The sequence below is a fragment of the Pygocentrus nattereri genome, chromosome 18 (assembly GCF_015220715.1).
Source record: "Pygocentrus nattereri isolate fPygNat1 chromosome 18, fPygNat1.pri, whole genome shotgun sequence".
NCBI lineage: Eukaryota > Metazoa > Chordata > Actinopteri > Characiformes > Serrasalmidae > Pygocentrus > Pygocentrus nattereri.
In genome coordinates, this window is record NC_051228.1 from 11595787 (window position 1) to 11612466 (window position 16680).

Here is a 16680-nt window from a genome sequence, read left to right on the forward strand (position 1 = left end):
ACGTTTTTTTTCTCATTGCTTGACAATCGCAGGATAATCACCAGTGTAAAATGTGTACTTACAGCATTATACATAACCCAGTTGGTTTAACTCTGCAATTAAAGCAACAGCCATCTATGTATGAAAACTAATTAAGAGTGTCAAGATTTATGAATATTTACGAATTAAGACAGTAGTGCGTCCTGCTATGATGTATGGTTTGGAGACTGTGGCTCTGTCTAAAAGATAGGAGGCTGAGCTGGAGGTGGCAGAGATGAAGATGCTGAGATTTTCGTTGTGATTGACAAGGATGGACAAGATTAGAAATGAGCAGATCAGAGAGACAGTGAAGGTGCAGCAGTTTGGAGATAAGGCTAGAGAGGCCAGGTTGAGATGGTTTGGACATGTGTTGAGGAGGAATAGTGGATATATTGGGCAAAGAATGTTGGAGATGGAGCTGCCGGGTAGAAGGAGAAGAGGTAGAACTCAGAGAAGGTTTATGGATGTAGTGAAGGTGGACATGGAAAAGTAGAGGAGGCAGTAGAGGAGGCAGTGGATAGGGCAAGATGGAGGCAGATCATCCGCTGTGGCGACCCCTAAAGGGAGCAGCCGAAAGAAGAAGAAGATGAATTACGAATATTGTAAATGTCCCTTGCCTCCCAGTTTTCAAACCCCATCCTTCATCTAAACTACTTTACATGTTGTGCTTTTACTTTTGGAAAATGGCCTTTATGCAGAAACAAAGTAAGCTCTCAATGTAACATTCATAGTCAGGAAATAACCTACTGACATTTTTATCACCCAATCAATGTTAAACATAAGTTGAACAGTTCTAAGGAATGCACAGTGAGCACAGCCTGAGTCCTGATAAGAAGTCTGTCCACTCAGTGGCCATCTTGGCAATGCCTATTTCTAGTCATACAAGACCAGGCACTTATTACTTTAAATAGAACTATGAATCTGAAACTGAATGCCACATTAACATTTTGAGTGTAATGGAGCAAGAGTAGCATAGCCAATGGCTCAGCACAGAAAACACAGGTTTACTGCCTTGCATTTGAATCTTTATCCTCAAAAGTTGCATCAGTAAAGATGTAATGAGGTGTACTTTCATATTGTGGAGGATTCATACACACTATCCATTTTTGAACTGGCTTGCTTGTATTAAATCATTTGTAATTTTTGCAGAACAATGTAACCTGTGTACTCAAAACAGTTTTGTAACCTTTTATGTGGTGTGCGTTACAGGCAGGAGACGAGATAAACAGTGTGCTGATGGGGCTGCAGGCAGAGAAGGAGGTGCTGCTACGCTCTGTGAAAGAGCAGGAGGCAGAGCTAATTAACTTGCGGCAGGCTGCTAAGATGCACCAGGCCACTCTGGTACAGGAGAGAGAGAGGAGCCAGCGAGAGACAAGCTCCCTGCAGAGCCAGCTGCAGGCCAAGGTCAGAGTCAGACAACAGACATGCAGCAACCTGTGAATAGTCCTTTGGTTATGTTTATTACAAACTTGAAGTGACAGAAATCCAAGTTTTTTGCCTAAGGATTTGTTCACATTGTGGGGTTGAACTGGCATAGATCCGATTCCTTTGTGTTCACATTAGAACAACAACAAACTACCAGCACAAGTCTTCACTGCATACATTAGGATCAGTAAAGATCAGCTCTCACTGTAAAATGACCAAGCATAAATGCTTCTGCTATTTTCACTGGTACTAATTCCAAATTATCCACTTATGTTTGATTCCTGGCATTTCACACCCATCCATGGTAGAGAGTCTCTCTCTGGGTGGGTAGGATGGCCCTCTTTCTGTCCCCCTCGTTAGTCAGCACAGTGCTTCACAAAGCTGGCATAACAGAATTGCCAGTAATCTTTGTCCTCCTCTCCAAGAATTTCGAGCTGTCCAACGATTGCTGTAGTAGCAGCTTGAAAAGACATAATAATTAGCATGTGTCAAAGAAAGCACATGCTACCCTGTGTCCTCTCTTGGTAGCATTGTGAGATTGAGGGAGGTCTAGCTAGTGGGTAAAATTGGCTGGATTAAATTAAGAAGATTGTGTTTAAAAAACAATGAAAAATGAATAGTAATGAATAAATAAAAAATGTGTTACTGTTGCCAGCTCAAAAACAATGATTATTCCATTGTCATTAAGGACACATGACCATGGCTACAAATCAGATACATATTTTCTGCACATCCATGCAACCGTAATGCCATCACAAATGTGGTTTTCTTATGTCAAACATTGAGCAGTGAGGTTTGCAAAATGAACAGATTTTATGTGAGCAATGTACAGTAAACATGGGCTAAGTGGACTGTGTGTGTGTTCAGTCGAGTCGGGAGTCTATGCTACAGCAGAAGCTGCAGGAGGAGCAGTTCTGTCTGCTGCAGTGTGCTGTCGTGGAGGCTGAAGGCATCATACTGGACGCTGTGGCCAAAGTGGACGACCCCATGCATGTGCGTTGTGTTTCCACTCCAGGTACATCTTCCTCTATTTTCCATCAAAATAAAGACCCCAAGATTGGGCTGTGTACAAAAGTCAGACGGTCTTTCCTAACTTTAATATCTCTCCTCACACATCTGGAACACCAGAGTATTTGATCAACAGAGCTAAAACGACCCTGGTCTCCATTGACAAGATGCAACAGAGTCATGCTGGCTACTTGAGAAACATGGATGGTGAGGATCCAACTGTTCAACTATGTTTGACCTCTTAACTGGTAGAAGTTGAAAGTTATGGCTTACTATTCAAACTATTCACTGTACTATTTGATTTACATTCACAGCTTCAAACAGCTTTAAGTTTGTTTATTAAGCATTAATTTATTATTTATTAGTTATTATATGTTTATTAATTGTGCTATATGTGCTATAAATGTAAAGTTTTTTTTTTCCTCTTCTATTTACAAACACAAGTTTGACATTGATTGAAAATTTTAGAACCTTCCAGGTGGAATTCCAGTATTAATTTCAAAATCTCTGCATAATTCAATCACTGAGATGTAAACAAATTCAGTCAGAGTGTTTAAATGTGAAATGGTGCATTATAGTGAAGATGATTGATTTTTTTTACAGTGGTGGTGATAGGAGCCAGTGGTCACAATGTCTTGAATACAAATTTAGCCATTTTATTTACTATCCAAAACAACTAGTGATTCTACATGTGTCATATGAGTTTTTGTATGCAATATTGATGATGGTAAAATAGTGGTAAGTCTGAATGAAGAAGTATACTTTGGGTGTTATTTTGATCCTCAACACCCTGCATGTACTTCTCTTCCATGAATAGAATAAAAAAAAAAAATAGTTTTAGGCCATGTTGCATGTAGAAATATCTGGCCTCTATCACCAGCACTGTGAACAATTCTGCCTCTTTCTCTTTGAATGATATTGTATATATTAATTTACAACCATTTAAATTAATCAGCTAAATTTGTCTTTAAGACTAGTTCAGTGAGTTTGCACTGTTTTCTTTGTAAATACTGAATACGCCTTTGGGGTGTGATATGTCTGGGATTTTAAAAGGTTAAAGTGTTAATGTTTTTAATAGCATACTGGATTGAACAGCACAAATTCGCATGCTTCACTCTTCCTTCCAGATGCCAGTGGGTTGTTGAGAGCAGTGACCCAGTTCTCTCACCTTGCGGCGGACACTATTGTTAATGGAGCTGCCACTGCCCATGCTGTGCCCACTGATGAAGCTGACCGTGAGAACACAGAAGCATACACAAGCATGAAACACAAATATATATATATCACAAATATAAATCATAAAATATGGCATAAATATAACACAGTGGAGCATTAAACATTTCGGTATGTTTAAAGCTATCCTGTGTGATTTTGATGACCTTTCTGGTGGAAATGTGTAATTGCATGCAATGTGTGGAGGAACATTTTAGAATGTGGATTGTGCTTCAGACCTCTTCCCCAGCCTTGAGCTTTTGTCTTCCAAAGCATGCCACCAAAAGTGAGCCACTTAGGCAAGAAAGGGACCATTTGAGAGCAGCTCTCTGTGCTAGACTTACACGGAAACACTTACCTAATTTGCTAAAATAACAAAGAGCCACTGATTAATAGCTACAGATCTGTTAGATTAGGCTTAGAGGAGAAGGAACACCTCTGGTTTCTCTCTAGGGCTGACAGATAACTGCAGAGACTGCGCTACCCACTGCCTCCAGTTCCTCAAAGAGCTGAAGCTGAAGCCCACCTTGCAGCGGGCTGACCCCACTGCCATCCGCTATGTGGTCCAGCGCATCCTCAACCAAGGCCATGTGAGTGCTCTGGCATGCCTACACTACTGTTCAAAAGTTTAGGCTCACTTTTTTCAATAAAACACAGATCACTGTCTGAAAAAAACAACATTAAATTACTAGTTGTTGAGCCACCAGAACAGCTTCAGTGCACCTTGAATGACATTTTTGACCAAATATTTTTGTGACATGCAATTTCAGTGCATCTCTATTATAATGCAGAATGTTACTCATCCACTTGTTGTTATTCAAAAAACTTTGAATAATATCAAATAGGCCAGGGTGATGCATAAAAATAATGAGCACAATATATCTAGAATATAATCTGCTGCAGCTTAGACCTACTTTCTATCCTTCATAAACATATGTTCATTAAAATCTTTAATAATAATGTATATAACACTGAGTAACCCAACATATTTGATAACTACTTCACCTGTTGTTTTAATAGATGTTAATGCAAATGTGCATTCATGAGCTGGTGTAGATTCATGCCCCCCTGCTGGAGAAACCTCAGACTGCAGGCATTTTCTAAAGCCATGTTATACTTTACATATAAAGCAAGGCCTCATAATCAAGCAAGTTACACGGCATTTGCAACTTTAAGCATTTATTTTTGGTTCCAAGCTAAACAACAGTGGCGTAGCCAAAGGGTGGCCATGGGAGCCACCCTGGTGTGATGTATGACCACCCCAGTTATGCAAAGTGAGATAGTCATCAATAAAGCAATCACCAGAGAAATGTTCTCTTACTTATTCTGCGTGCATGTTTACATAAATCTGCCATTAAAGCAGTTACCAGTAAGTTATAAGTGTCAGATAATCAGCTTGTCATTGCTTTGATAGGCTACTTTGAAGAGAAAACAGATGATTGAATGCTGGTCAAATCCTTAACATTAGCCTTGTTCATTTGAAGTTGGACTCCTGCATTAGGGAAACCAATTAAAGGCATCAATATAGTACAGTTTTTATTATTTTGTGCTTTGGATCACATGATTATAACCAATGATGCAGTATTCAGTAGTAGAAATTATACAAGGAACAAAACTAACATGGTTTTTCACTGAAACTTATCAAAAACAGGAACAAAATCAGTTTCCGTTTTTTTTAGAAATGTGATTAACCAGGTATTTTGATAATATAGGTCTGCTATAAGTGCAGACAAAATTTATTAAATACTCTTTTATTCAGTTTTCCCCCCAAGTAGTTTGCAGTCTCACTACAAATACTGGGTCTAACCTGGCCACACAGTTGTAAACATTCTGGCCAAATCCCTGAACATGAACCCCAATTTCTCAACCTTTTTTGCAAGACGTCTAGATTACAATATCCAGTATAAGCTGTGTAATCAGGAACTGCTCTCTTCAGGACCTTCAGCACAAAGATGCAGACATTCAGAAAGCGGAACTGGCCGACTTGGTGGATACGGAGATGGCTGCTACTTCCACAGCTATTGAGGAAGCTGTGCTGAAAATGGATGTAAGAGCTCTGCTAGGTTGCACTAAGATGCTGTATTTTATATTGACTTACATTCGTGTTAAGATTATGTTTTTCTTTTGTAGGAAATTTTAAGCCAAGCAAGAAGAGATACATCAGGAGTAAAACTGGAGGTCAACCAAAGGTTAGATTGGGATGTAGTCAAATGAGTCATTGATCATACAAAATCCAGAGACTTTTTTTGTATGTATGGTCTATGTTGTGTCATTTCCCCTTTTTTCCCCTTTACTGCAGCATTATAGGTTCCTGCTCTGATCTTATGAAAGTAAGTCTCTGCCAGTCCTTTTGCACTGAAATGTACTGATTTTTCTCAGAGGAGTTAGTTAAGTATGAATTAAGGGCAGGCAATATGACTATATGTTATCATCACAGTTTATCTGAGCATATCATAGATATCGGTACTGTATGTAGCTGCATGAAAAAAAAAAAGACTTTAGGGGAGTTATAGAGAGCCTGCATAAACTGTATCCAAACACCGGATTGGATGTGTCTGTTAGTCCATCAGCTTATTTCATTCATTTATTTTTACGTTTACCTCCTGTTACTTATAATATAAGTGTAATGACATTTTTATTTATAGAGCATTTTCATACTGTGGCAGCTCACAGTGCTTTACAGATGTTTTACACAGTGTGATAATTTTTTACAATAATAAACAAGACAATGACAGGTCAAGGTAAAAAGAAATACCAAAGAGATGTAGAATTTTAATTAAATGCTAAGTTAAAGAGAGACATTTCAAAAAGAGATACATTTCATTTCAAATGTTTCTTAAACTTGTGAACTGAGCTTGACTGTCTAATAGAAGGTGATACTGACTTCCACACTTTACCAGCATAATAACTGAACGAGGACTCTTTTCTGTATTTCATGGATTTGAAGAAGATCAGTATCTGCAGATCTAAGATCAGGTGTTGGAACATAAACAGACAGACACTCTATGATGTAAATAGAGTTTTAAGAGAATTTAGAGCTTTAAAAACTGGTAGCAGAACTTTAAAATCTATGCTGAAAGATACAGGCAGCCAGTGCATTTCTTTTAAAATGAGAGTGATATGATCTCTCTGTTTTGTTTTTGTTAGGATGCTGATGCATTTAGTACAAATTGTAAGGGATGTATTGTTTTCGTAGGAAGTCCAGTAAGAAGAGCATTACAGTGATCAACTCTGCTTGTAACAAATACATGAAAAAGTTTATCTGTGTCGCTTTGAAAAGTCACAGTGATATTTCTCAAAAGATAAAAGCTACTTTAATGACTGTATTTCCATGTGGGAGAAAACAGAGCTCAGATCACACCCAGGTTTCGTACTTCAGATTTGGTTTACAAAGCTCAAGAACCAAGTTTCTCATAAAGCTTTTTTTAGTACCAAATATCATTGTTTCAGTTTTTCCATCATTAAGTTTAATAAGACATTTTGTGACATCCTCTGAGAAATATCTGACAAACAGCTGGTAACCTGTCTTGATCATTAGAGGGGATCAAAATGTGTAATTGCATGTCATCAGCATAGCTATGAAGATTTATTTATTTATTTATTTATGTTTCCTAACATCATCACTTCTTAGATAGTTTATTTTTGCAAGTTGTTCCTGTCACGACATCTTATCTACAAAATAGTAACTTTACAGTAGAAGGAAAAAAAATTCTTAACTTTGAATGGAACTTAAAGTAAAAAAGTATTTAATATAAAAGTTAAGTACCTTTTTTTATAATAATGGAGCATTTAAAACCAAGAATATTTAAGAATTTTGGAGCATTTCTGGTGTTTCATACAGTGGCGAAATATTGAATTTATAAAGATTTTAGTGTGTAGATACCATTTTTTAAATGTGATGCTGTTTTTTGCTGGTATATTTTTTCTGCTCCAACTTTGAAAAAGTAAATATTGTAATATATATTATATTTGGTAAAAAAATGTCTTCAGATATTGTGATTGGAGCTTTAATTTAGGCCTGAAATTTTGGTCAGAACCCAAAAACTGCTTGAGAACTGAGATCTATGTCTGAGCCCCAGCTGTAGTCGTCCAAAACGGACAAGTCCAACAAAATTGTGTCTGAAGTGCCCAACAAAAGGATAGTGCCAGAAATGACTTATTATTTGATCATGGATAAATAATATGTAAAAAATTATATAAAATAAATTACTATTAAAAAATACACATCAGTCTAAAACCAAGATCAATCAGATCAGTGCAATGTTTTATTCCCCACACATCCATTTTCCCACAATTGCTCTAAACTGACTGTGAGTGAGCTCACCATGCTAGATTAAGTAATGAAAGATTAAAGTAGGGAGAAAATCTAAAAGAAGGGTTAAATCTGTTAAAAGTGGAAGATGCTGTGGGAACCAGAGCGCAACACACAGTTGGGACATGACATATGAATCCGACCGAACCCGATGTGATCAGCTGGGTCACACTGGGATCAGACAAATGCTTTAATTATGATGATATATTCTGTCAACCTACCCTTTCTGTGAATTCCAGCTGATTGACTGTGTTTTCCCACAGGCCATACACATGCTGGTAACCGCTGCCACTGATTTACAGAAGGACATTGTGGAGAGTGGTCGGGTAGGTGTGGACAAATACTTGCATAGCATAACTAGCACATTTGGGATAGTGTGGACGCTGCTCACTGACCTCACGTCTCCACAGGGAGCTGGCTCTGTGAAAGACTTCTACGCCAAGAATTCCTGCTGGACTGAAGGGCTCATCTCGGCCTCCAAGACTGTGGGCTGGACAGCCACACAGATGGTGTAAGTGCATTTTTCTCTAAATAGTAATGTAGCATCTCTTGGTTTTACCCGTTGATTACAGATTAGTTGAAATTATGGTTATTTACCATATACAGAATGTTTTATATAGATTGCTCTACTAAGTTGCTACAAAGAGTTCAAAACGCATTTCACATTTAACTGACTTGGATGTTACACTAATATACTAATATCATTTTGCTTTGAATTACCTATATCTGCATTATATTTATTTTATTAAACTGAAGGATTGAACTCTTGAAGGATTGAAATGCTAGCTAGTACATAACTGGCAAACAAAGTTTTGAACAGTTGTACACGCAGACCATCATAATGTTCATTAAAACACAAAAAGTTTACTTAATTGCAGAAAATGTGTTTCTGTAGTGACAATTCTTAATGTTACACATTTATTTTTAGACATTGGCACATATTTACTTCAAATAGATAGAAATGTACAGAAATAACTATTATTTAACAGATTTCTACTGCAAATGTGTTGGCTGGTTGGTTGTTTTTACTGTTTTTTTTAAACAATATACATTAAGTGTGATCTCAGATGCGCACACACACCCTGTACTTGTGTAACTGTGATATATGCTTCTAACCTAGTGAGTCCGCTGATAAGGTAGTGACAGACCGAGGCAAATATGAAGAGCTGATTGTGTGCTCCCATGAGATTGCGGCCAGTACTGCCCAACTAGTGGCTGCTTCTAAGGTAAAAATCTCATTGCGATATTGTATTTCTCAAACTGCAGCTCATGCACAGTTTATGTACTGATCCTTGAAAATGCTATTTATCAGTTAGACTGAGTGTGTTTGAATATGCATAATCATATTGTCTGTCGCATATTATTACAGGTAAAGGCTGACCGAAGCAATAAGAAGCTTCACACACTGCAGCACGCTTCACGTCATGTGAATGACATGGCTGCGGTCGTCGTGACTTCAACTAAGGCTGGACAGATGCAGATTGAAGATAAGAGTGAGTAGGATTATAAGTTTTATGTATGGATGAGTCCATTTTTGAGATATAACAATAATCATATGGTTTCAAAGCGGCAATATTTCTGTACAATTTCATTGTTTTTTAAAAGTTACAGTAGAAGTAATAGTTACTTGTTCCTGGACAACATGTTTTCAATGTTTTTTTTTTGTAATAGCTGGGGTAAAATGACTAAGCCTGAGATTTGTTTTTTGTAAAATTGTAAGCATGTCTGTGCCCTGATTTTAATTTAGTTGGTTTTTAGGTAACTCTATGTAATGCCTCCCCATAGATCCCATGGATTTCTCAGGCATTTCCTTGATCAAGCTGAAGACAGAGGAAATGGAGTCTCAGGTAAATTCAGTCAAGGTTTCTATTGATCACAATCTCGGGTTGTTTCAATAATTTTATAATACGTACGCATTACAAATTTTGACTCATCACTCAGAAGTGCAGCACACTTTTTTTACACTGACAGTACAAAGAGGAGGAGGCAAACAGGAGAGAAGTTTTCAAGGGACCTCTGATGTTGTGCCCTCATTCTGTATTTGGCCACTTGCTCATAAGGAATTCCAGGTCTGAGCCGTTTTTCTCTATGGGAAAAAACGGCGTTCTCAAATATTGCTGCTATCGCGTTTGAGGGAAAATGGTACACAGGATTAATTTTAGCTCATCACAGGGCTTGATGGCAGCGATTTCTGAAAATAGTATTCATTTTACCCATATGAGAGGGACTGAGTTCCCAATATGAGCATGTTGCTGACTACAGAATACTACAGAGGTCAGTTAGGACACTGTCCCTGGCCAGGTTGTCCTCAGTGAGCTAATTAGCTATGTCATGCAAAATCTGTTAATTTGTTATTTTTTGAGAAGTCTGAACATAAAGGTTGACCAATTTTTTGAATGATTGCTTTGACAACCTATAAGCCAATGTGCATTACCTTTCTTTTTGTTGTACAGAAGCTAGCTTTTTCGTGAAGGTTTAACATGCTAGCAGGCTAGCTAGCTAAAGTAGTGAAGTTATATTAATAGTCATGTATAAGAGGTGGAGCAGTCAAATTTGAATATAGCAAATTGAATGTTCTGAAATCTTAAAGCAGATTTTTCTCAAAAGAAATAGCATTACTGAGTCAGGTGATGAAAACCTGCAAACCTATCGCTGTTGTCGGAAGAAAACCTTGTATCTCCAAAATGCTAAATTTACAGGAGAAGGAAAAAACTTTTACTCGAAGTCAGTGGAACCAGAGGTTTTTCCATGTCATTTTGGAGCATTTTTGGTTCGTTCTTCATGAAATTTACACACAATGTAAAAGCTAACAAGTGAAAAAAAAAGTGAGATACAGCAGATTATACTGTTAAAGACAAGATGACATTCCTGATTCACATCTTTGGAAGACATTTCATTCACATAGTCTCACTGAGTTTTCTTCAAATATTCTTTCAATATTTTTGCAAATGTCAGATTCATCTACTCGGGTGCAGAAGTTATAAAACGTTCTTTCTCACTTTGTGTGTAATTATACATTTCTACCTGAGAGGTCTCCGAATCCCCAAAACAGATATAATGTAGCCTTAAGTAAGTTGTAAAGTATTTGACTGATATGGCTATTTTTAAACAAGTGCTATTTTGGGGGAATTGAAAAGGTACATACCTCAGATTGCAGTGATTTTATGTTGACTAGATCCGTTGCTTCTTCAAAAGGTCAACTAATGATGTCCATTCAGCTAATTTAGTAATTGAATAGCCATTAGGAAGCCATTAGGGATTCCAAGGTCCAAGGTTAATTTGATAAGGAGCTTTTGAAATGGGCAATAATAATATATGTTAATATTACAAAGTTTTGTACTTGAAGATAATTTCTGTTGTTCATTTCATCATGAAATGTTCATACAATAAAAAATTCTGCTAATGTTTCAAATGGCGTTGAAAACTAGGAGAAAAAAATAACTGAGGTTTTGATATGACATTTAAAATGATCTATCTGTCTTAACATTTGTCTTAACATCTGTTTGCAGGTTCGAGTGCTGGAGCTGGAATCTAAGTTGTCCAGTGAGCGTCAGCGGCTGGGGGAACTAAGGAAAAAGCACTATGAGTTGTCTGGAGTGCCTCTTGATCAGCCTGTGGAGAGAAACTATGACAGGTTTGCTAGTGTCTTACCTGCAGCTATGCCTGAACCTCCGCTGCCTGAACCTCCGCTGCCTGAACCTCCTCTGCCTGAACCACCTTTTCTAATGCTGCCTGAACTACCACTGCCTGAACTGCCACTGCCTGAACCGCCACTGCCTGAACCGCCACTCCCTGAACCACCATTGCCAGAGCCTCCTAAAAGCACATCCTCTAAAAGGTCCATTTTCCACAGATCTGGCACCCTCCTTAAGAATGTAGTAAGTATCTCTTTATGCAGTACCTGCTCTACTTCTTTACCACAATCTTTTCATTATAAAAAAAGTCTTTTCATTATATATATATATATATATATATATATATATATATATATAATCACACTACCATGCAAAAGTCAGAGACCCTTCATGTATTCATTTTTCAGTGTCAGGAAAAAAGCAGAAAACATATTTAACAGAAAATTACACAGAAGTATTTCAGTATTTGGGTGTCCACTCTTTGCCTTATTACAGACTCGATTTCAGAGACTTGATTTCAGTTTTTTTAGAGAATTGTGCAGGGATATTTTTCCACACCTCCAAAGTTCAGTCTCAGTAGTTGCATTTTCTGCTTCTCACAATTCAAGAGACACATTTAGTTGAGGTCTGATCTCTGGAATGGCCAGTCCCTTACTTAGTACACCAGCAACTGATTTGCCTGATTTCCACATTTCTGTTCTGGATAGTTTTATACCTAATATCCTGAAAAAATTAATACCTTGTGAAAAAATGCAAAAAATTGACTGGAAATTAAAAAAATAAAGCATGGTCTCTAACTTTTGCACAATACTCTAAGTATCTTGGTTACCCTTCAGTTTTTAAGTTCATTGAACACACAGATTATTGTTCTACTGACTCACTATTGTGAGTTCACTTAACTCAGAATATTAAGGCACATAGTTTACTTCATTTTTCAGTTAAAACACAGTGTAATGTGTGGCTAATGTTGTTGCATTTGTGTTGAAAACTGTCATTCTTTTTTTTTTTTACCCCGTACAGTTTCGGTGAAGCCCTTGAGAAGTGAAAAGGACCAATTATTATTATTGAACATCAATATCTTTTATATTACACCTCATTTTGTCATCATTGCTGTATTTCAAGTTTCATCATTCAGGGAGAATTTTAAAACGTAAGGTTTTAGACATTCCATGCTACATATTTTCTTTTATTTCTCATATGGATATTTTGTAAATCTCTGTAATTTGGCTTATGCTGTATGATTTAGATATTTTTGACTGTTAGTATTCTTACCAATTTTGTTATTATAGCTTCACTGAATATACACTTTTTTCAGATTCAAACTTCATTTCTGTATGTGCCAAATTAAAACATATGCCACAAAAGTTAACTTTGTCAGTTCAGTATAAGTCATATTAAAAAGTCAAATCATCACTCACCATTTACAATGCAATTTTGTGTGTTGTTTGTATTTGATGATGGCAGATGATGATGTTCTTATCTTGCCATTATTAGATTTCTTGTCATCTCTCATTACTTGTTTCTCCAACCTTTATTGTATTAACTCCTTGAACCCTAAGGGCCTGTATGTGGCCCCACACTTCAATTCCTTGCTCTCAGAACTACATAAACTACATATTAGCTTCATAATGGTTACTGAATAATACTTAGTATTATTATTACTTGCTGAATAGTAAGTCTTAAAAGGAGTTTTTGAAAAGCTTGGATCAGTGGTTGAGATGTAAACAATGTAATTTAGAGGGTTTTGATGTGAAATGGTTCATTATCAAGAAACTTATGAACTATTTCTTTATAGTGCTGGTGATAGGAACCAGAGGTCACAATGTCTTCAACACAAATATAGCCATTTTACTGGCTATTCAAGAGCACTAGTAATCTGTGTTAATAATGAAGACTACTCCATGGCTAAGCATTACAAGAAGGTACACCACAGCCATTCAGGGTATTGAAATCTTTAAAAAGTCCATTTGTGGGGGAGACTGAAGCTGTTACTACGACATGAAACATTTTGGGTCTGGAACCTGAAAGCTATGGATTACCCAGGTTTTAATGAGGAAACAGATTATAGACCATTTCTGTAATGATTGTGAGATTTACTTCATTTGTGTTTTTATATGTGTGTAAACCAGTGCTAAATGCTATGTTTTAATACTGAAAAGTTTTATATTCTATGCATTTGTCATGTCAAAGTTGTGCTGTGGGTTTTTTTTAATGTATTTATTTATTTGTTTGCTGTTGCTTGTAAGTGGGTCTGTATTTGAGAGACATCTTTGCTCATGCACAACCAATTGGCTTGGATGTCTAGCCAATTAAATTGCTTTGGAGGTGGGGTCTAGTTTGTGTACCTTTCTTCTGACTGATCATAGGCACCTGAGCCTACACGAGGGCATATCAATGCACTAAAGGCCTTTGAATATAAGGAGTGTTTTGGTTTGGAGAGGTTTTTTCAAAAAATTTTTTCATTAGTAAACATGCATGTGCAGTTTTATCTGTAATATCGATAAAGTTTTCTTTGAGGACTGTTTTTAATGCCTTGCATGATTCTTTCTGCCATAAAAGAATGTAACAAATACAATTTAGCCAAAACGACAATAATGAAACCATCATTAAAAGACGTCACAGGTTACATACACTGTATTTCCAAAAGTATTCAGTCACCCATCCAAATCATTGAATCCAGGTATTTCAATCACTTTCATGGCCATAGGTGTATAAAACCAAGCACATAGACCTGCAGACTGCTTCTACAAACATTTGTGAAAGAATGGATCACTCAGGAGCTCAGTGAATTCCAGCATGGTACTGTGATAGGCTGCCACCTGTACAACAAGTCCAGTCGTGAAATTTCCTTGTTACTAATCATTCCACAGTCAACTGTCAGTGGTATTATAACAAAGTCAAACCAATTAGGAATGATAGCAACTCAGCCACAAAGTGGTAGGCCACATAAAATGACAGCGGGGTGAGTGGATGCTGAGGCGCATAGTGCACAGAGGTTGCCAACTTTCTGTAGAGTCAGTCACTACAGACCTCCAAGCTTCATATGGCCTTCAGATTAGCTCAAGAACAGCATAGAGAGCTTTATGGAATGGGTTTCCAAAGCCAAGCAGCTGCATCCAAGCCCTGCACCAAGTGCAATGCAAAGCGTGAAACGCGGTGGTGTAAAGCGCCGCCACAGGTCTCTAGAGCAGTGGAAACGTGTTCTCTGGAGTGACAAATCACGCTTCTCCGTCTGGCAGTCCGATGGACGAGTCGGGGTTTGGCAGTTTCCAGGAGAATGGTACTTGTCTGACTTGTGCCAAGTGTAAGTTTGGTGGAGGGGGGATAATGGTGTGGGGTTGTTTTCCAGGAGTTGGGCTTGGCCCCTCAGTTGAAGTGAACAGAATTCTTCAGCACTAAGAGATTTTTGACAAGTTCATGCTCCCAACTTTGTGGGGACAGTTTGGGGTGGACCCTTCCTGTTCCAACATGATTGCGCACCAGTGCACAAAGTAAGGTCCATAAAGACATGGATGAGTGAGTGTGGTGTGGAAGAACTGGTCCTGATCTCAACCCAATAGAACACCTTTGGGGTGAATTAGAGCAGAGACTACGAGCCAGGCCTTCTCGTCCAACATCATTGTCTGACCTCATAAATGCACTTCTGGAAGAATGGTCAAAAATCCCCATAAACACACTTCTAAACCTTGTGGAAAGTCTTCCCAGAAGATTGGAAGCTGTTTTAGCTGCAAAGGGTGGGCCAACATCATATTAAACCCTATGGATTAAGAATGGGATGTCACTCAAGTTCATATGCATGTGAATGCAGGTGAGCAAGTACATTTGACAATATAGTGTTTTATATAGTGTATTTGTAATCATTTTGTGTCATAGCTTTCTGTGATGTTGCTCGCAGAGGCCTTAAACTCTTTGGATGTCTGGTTCCTATCACAACCACTGTGAACAGTTCTGACTCTGTAGTTTCACTGGAATGGACCATTTCATACCAAACCACTCTGAATGACTGTATATACATCTTAACCATTTAATTATGCAGAGTATCAATGGAATTACTTTCTAAGGTTAACCCATTTGTCCCCATGTTTCCCCTGTGAGTTTATGCTCATTTGTATAGCCTACTATCAGAGACACAGTTAAACATGTTCAAAATTTATGTTCACAAAATCTATAAACCTCCTTTGTATAGTTGTATTCTTCCATGGATAACTCTTTAAAAGTCTTTAATGTAAAAAGGATCTACTTTGGGTGCTTCAGTTGCCAGAGGGTTTAAAGACTTTATAATAAACCTGCGGTACTAAGATGTCAAGCTAGATTTCCAAGAATTGAGTTAGCAAAATCCTCGGTGCTGAATGAATATCAGTAGTCTTGTATTAAAAGCTGTATAAAAACCTGTATAACAAATGTGCAGAAAAACATACAGGGTTCAATTAAAATCAACAGCTAAGCAACAATGAATACTGTTCATTCAGCACTGTGGGAGTTAAAGGGCCCAAATTCTGTATTTTTCCTGTATTTTCTTTCTTCTTTTTGCTTCTAGCCTCATCATTAAAATTACAGAGGCTTTTTTGTTATTCTACCTTTAAGATTGATGTATGTAAATGACCTCTGCCCTGTATTGTGTCTCATTCAAAAAGCAGTCCTTATAACCGTAGAATAAGCTGCTGTAACTGAATAGGCATATAAATGTAAATTGCATTGGTTTCCATGACATCACAAAGGGAATTCAAAGCGGATTATTTTTGCTTTTTGGTTTTCATGTACGGATTGAGGACTGAATGGACGGCTATGTTTAAAACTGTATCAATCACACTGTTTTTTTTTTTTTATATTTAATTCAATGTTCAGCAATGGTCATTTTGCTGTATATGTTTGAAAGGTTTCACACTGTACTAAGAGCCATGGAATTAATAGCGAGTAAACAAAGTCATCCCAGCTATCTTAACAGCAGTAATACGTTTAGTCTTTTGTAAATTCAGTTCTTTTTTCATACATTATTTACAGTATGAATATTGCACCACTCCTGTTTTTTAATTAGGCTAGATTTCAAAAGGCTGTGATTCAGCAAAATCC

The 16680-nt window shown here is 37.4% G+C and overlaps 1 protein-coding gene across 1 annotated transcript in view; it reads left to right on the top strand.

Moving 5' to 3' along the window:
- The window catches only part of LOC108410541 (huntingtin-interacting protein 1-related protein-like), a 32974-nt gene extending 18840 nt beyond the window's left edge, over positions 1 to 14134 (top strand). The window contains exons 23-37 of the mRNA XM_017681664.2: positions 1228 to 1422; positions 2311 to 2458; positions 2572 to 2658; positions 3579 to 3686; positions 4117 to 4253; positions 5600 to 5710; positions 5794 to 5852; positions 5963 to 5993; positions 8239 to 8301; positions 8386 to 8486; positions 9096 to 9201; positions 9345 to 9468; positions 9761 to 9822; positions 11485 to 11853; positions 12631 to 14134. Of these exons, the coding sequence (XP_017537153.1) occupies positions 1228 to 1422; positions 2311 to 2458; positions 2572 to 2658; positions 3579 to 3686; positions 4117 to 4253; positions 5600 to 5710; positions 5794 to 5852; positions 5963 to 5993; positions 8239 to 8301; positions 8386 to 8486; positions 9096 to 9201; positions 9345 to 9468; positions 9761 to 9822; positions 11485 to 11853; positions 12631 to 12639 (1710 nt within the window). The 3' untranslated portion in view covers positions 12640 to 14134. The remainder of the gene's footprint in view (positions 1 to 1227; positions 1423 to 2310; positions 2459 to 2571; positions 2659 to 3578; positions 3687 to 4116; positions 4254 to 5599; positions 5711 to 5793; positions 5853 to 5962; positions 5994 to 8238; positions 8302 to 8385; positions 8487 to 9095; positions 9202 to 9344; positions 9469 to 9760; positions 9823 to 11484; positions 11854 to 12630) is intronic.
- Positions 14135 to 16680: the final 2546 nt, after the last annotated feature.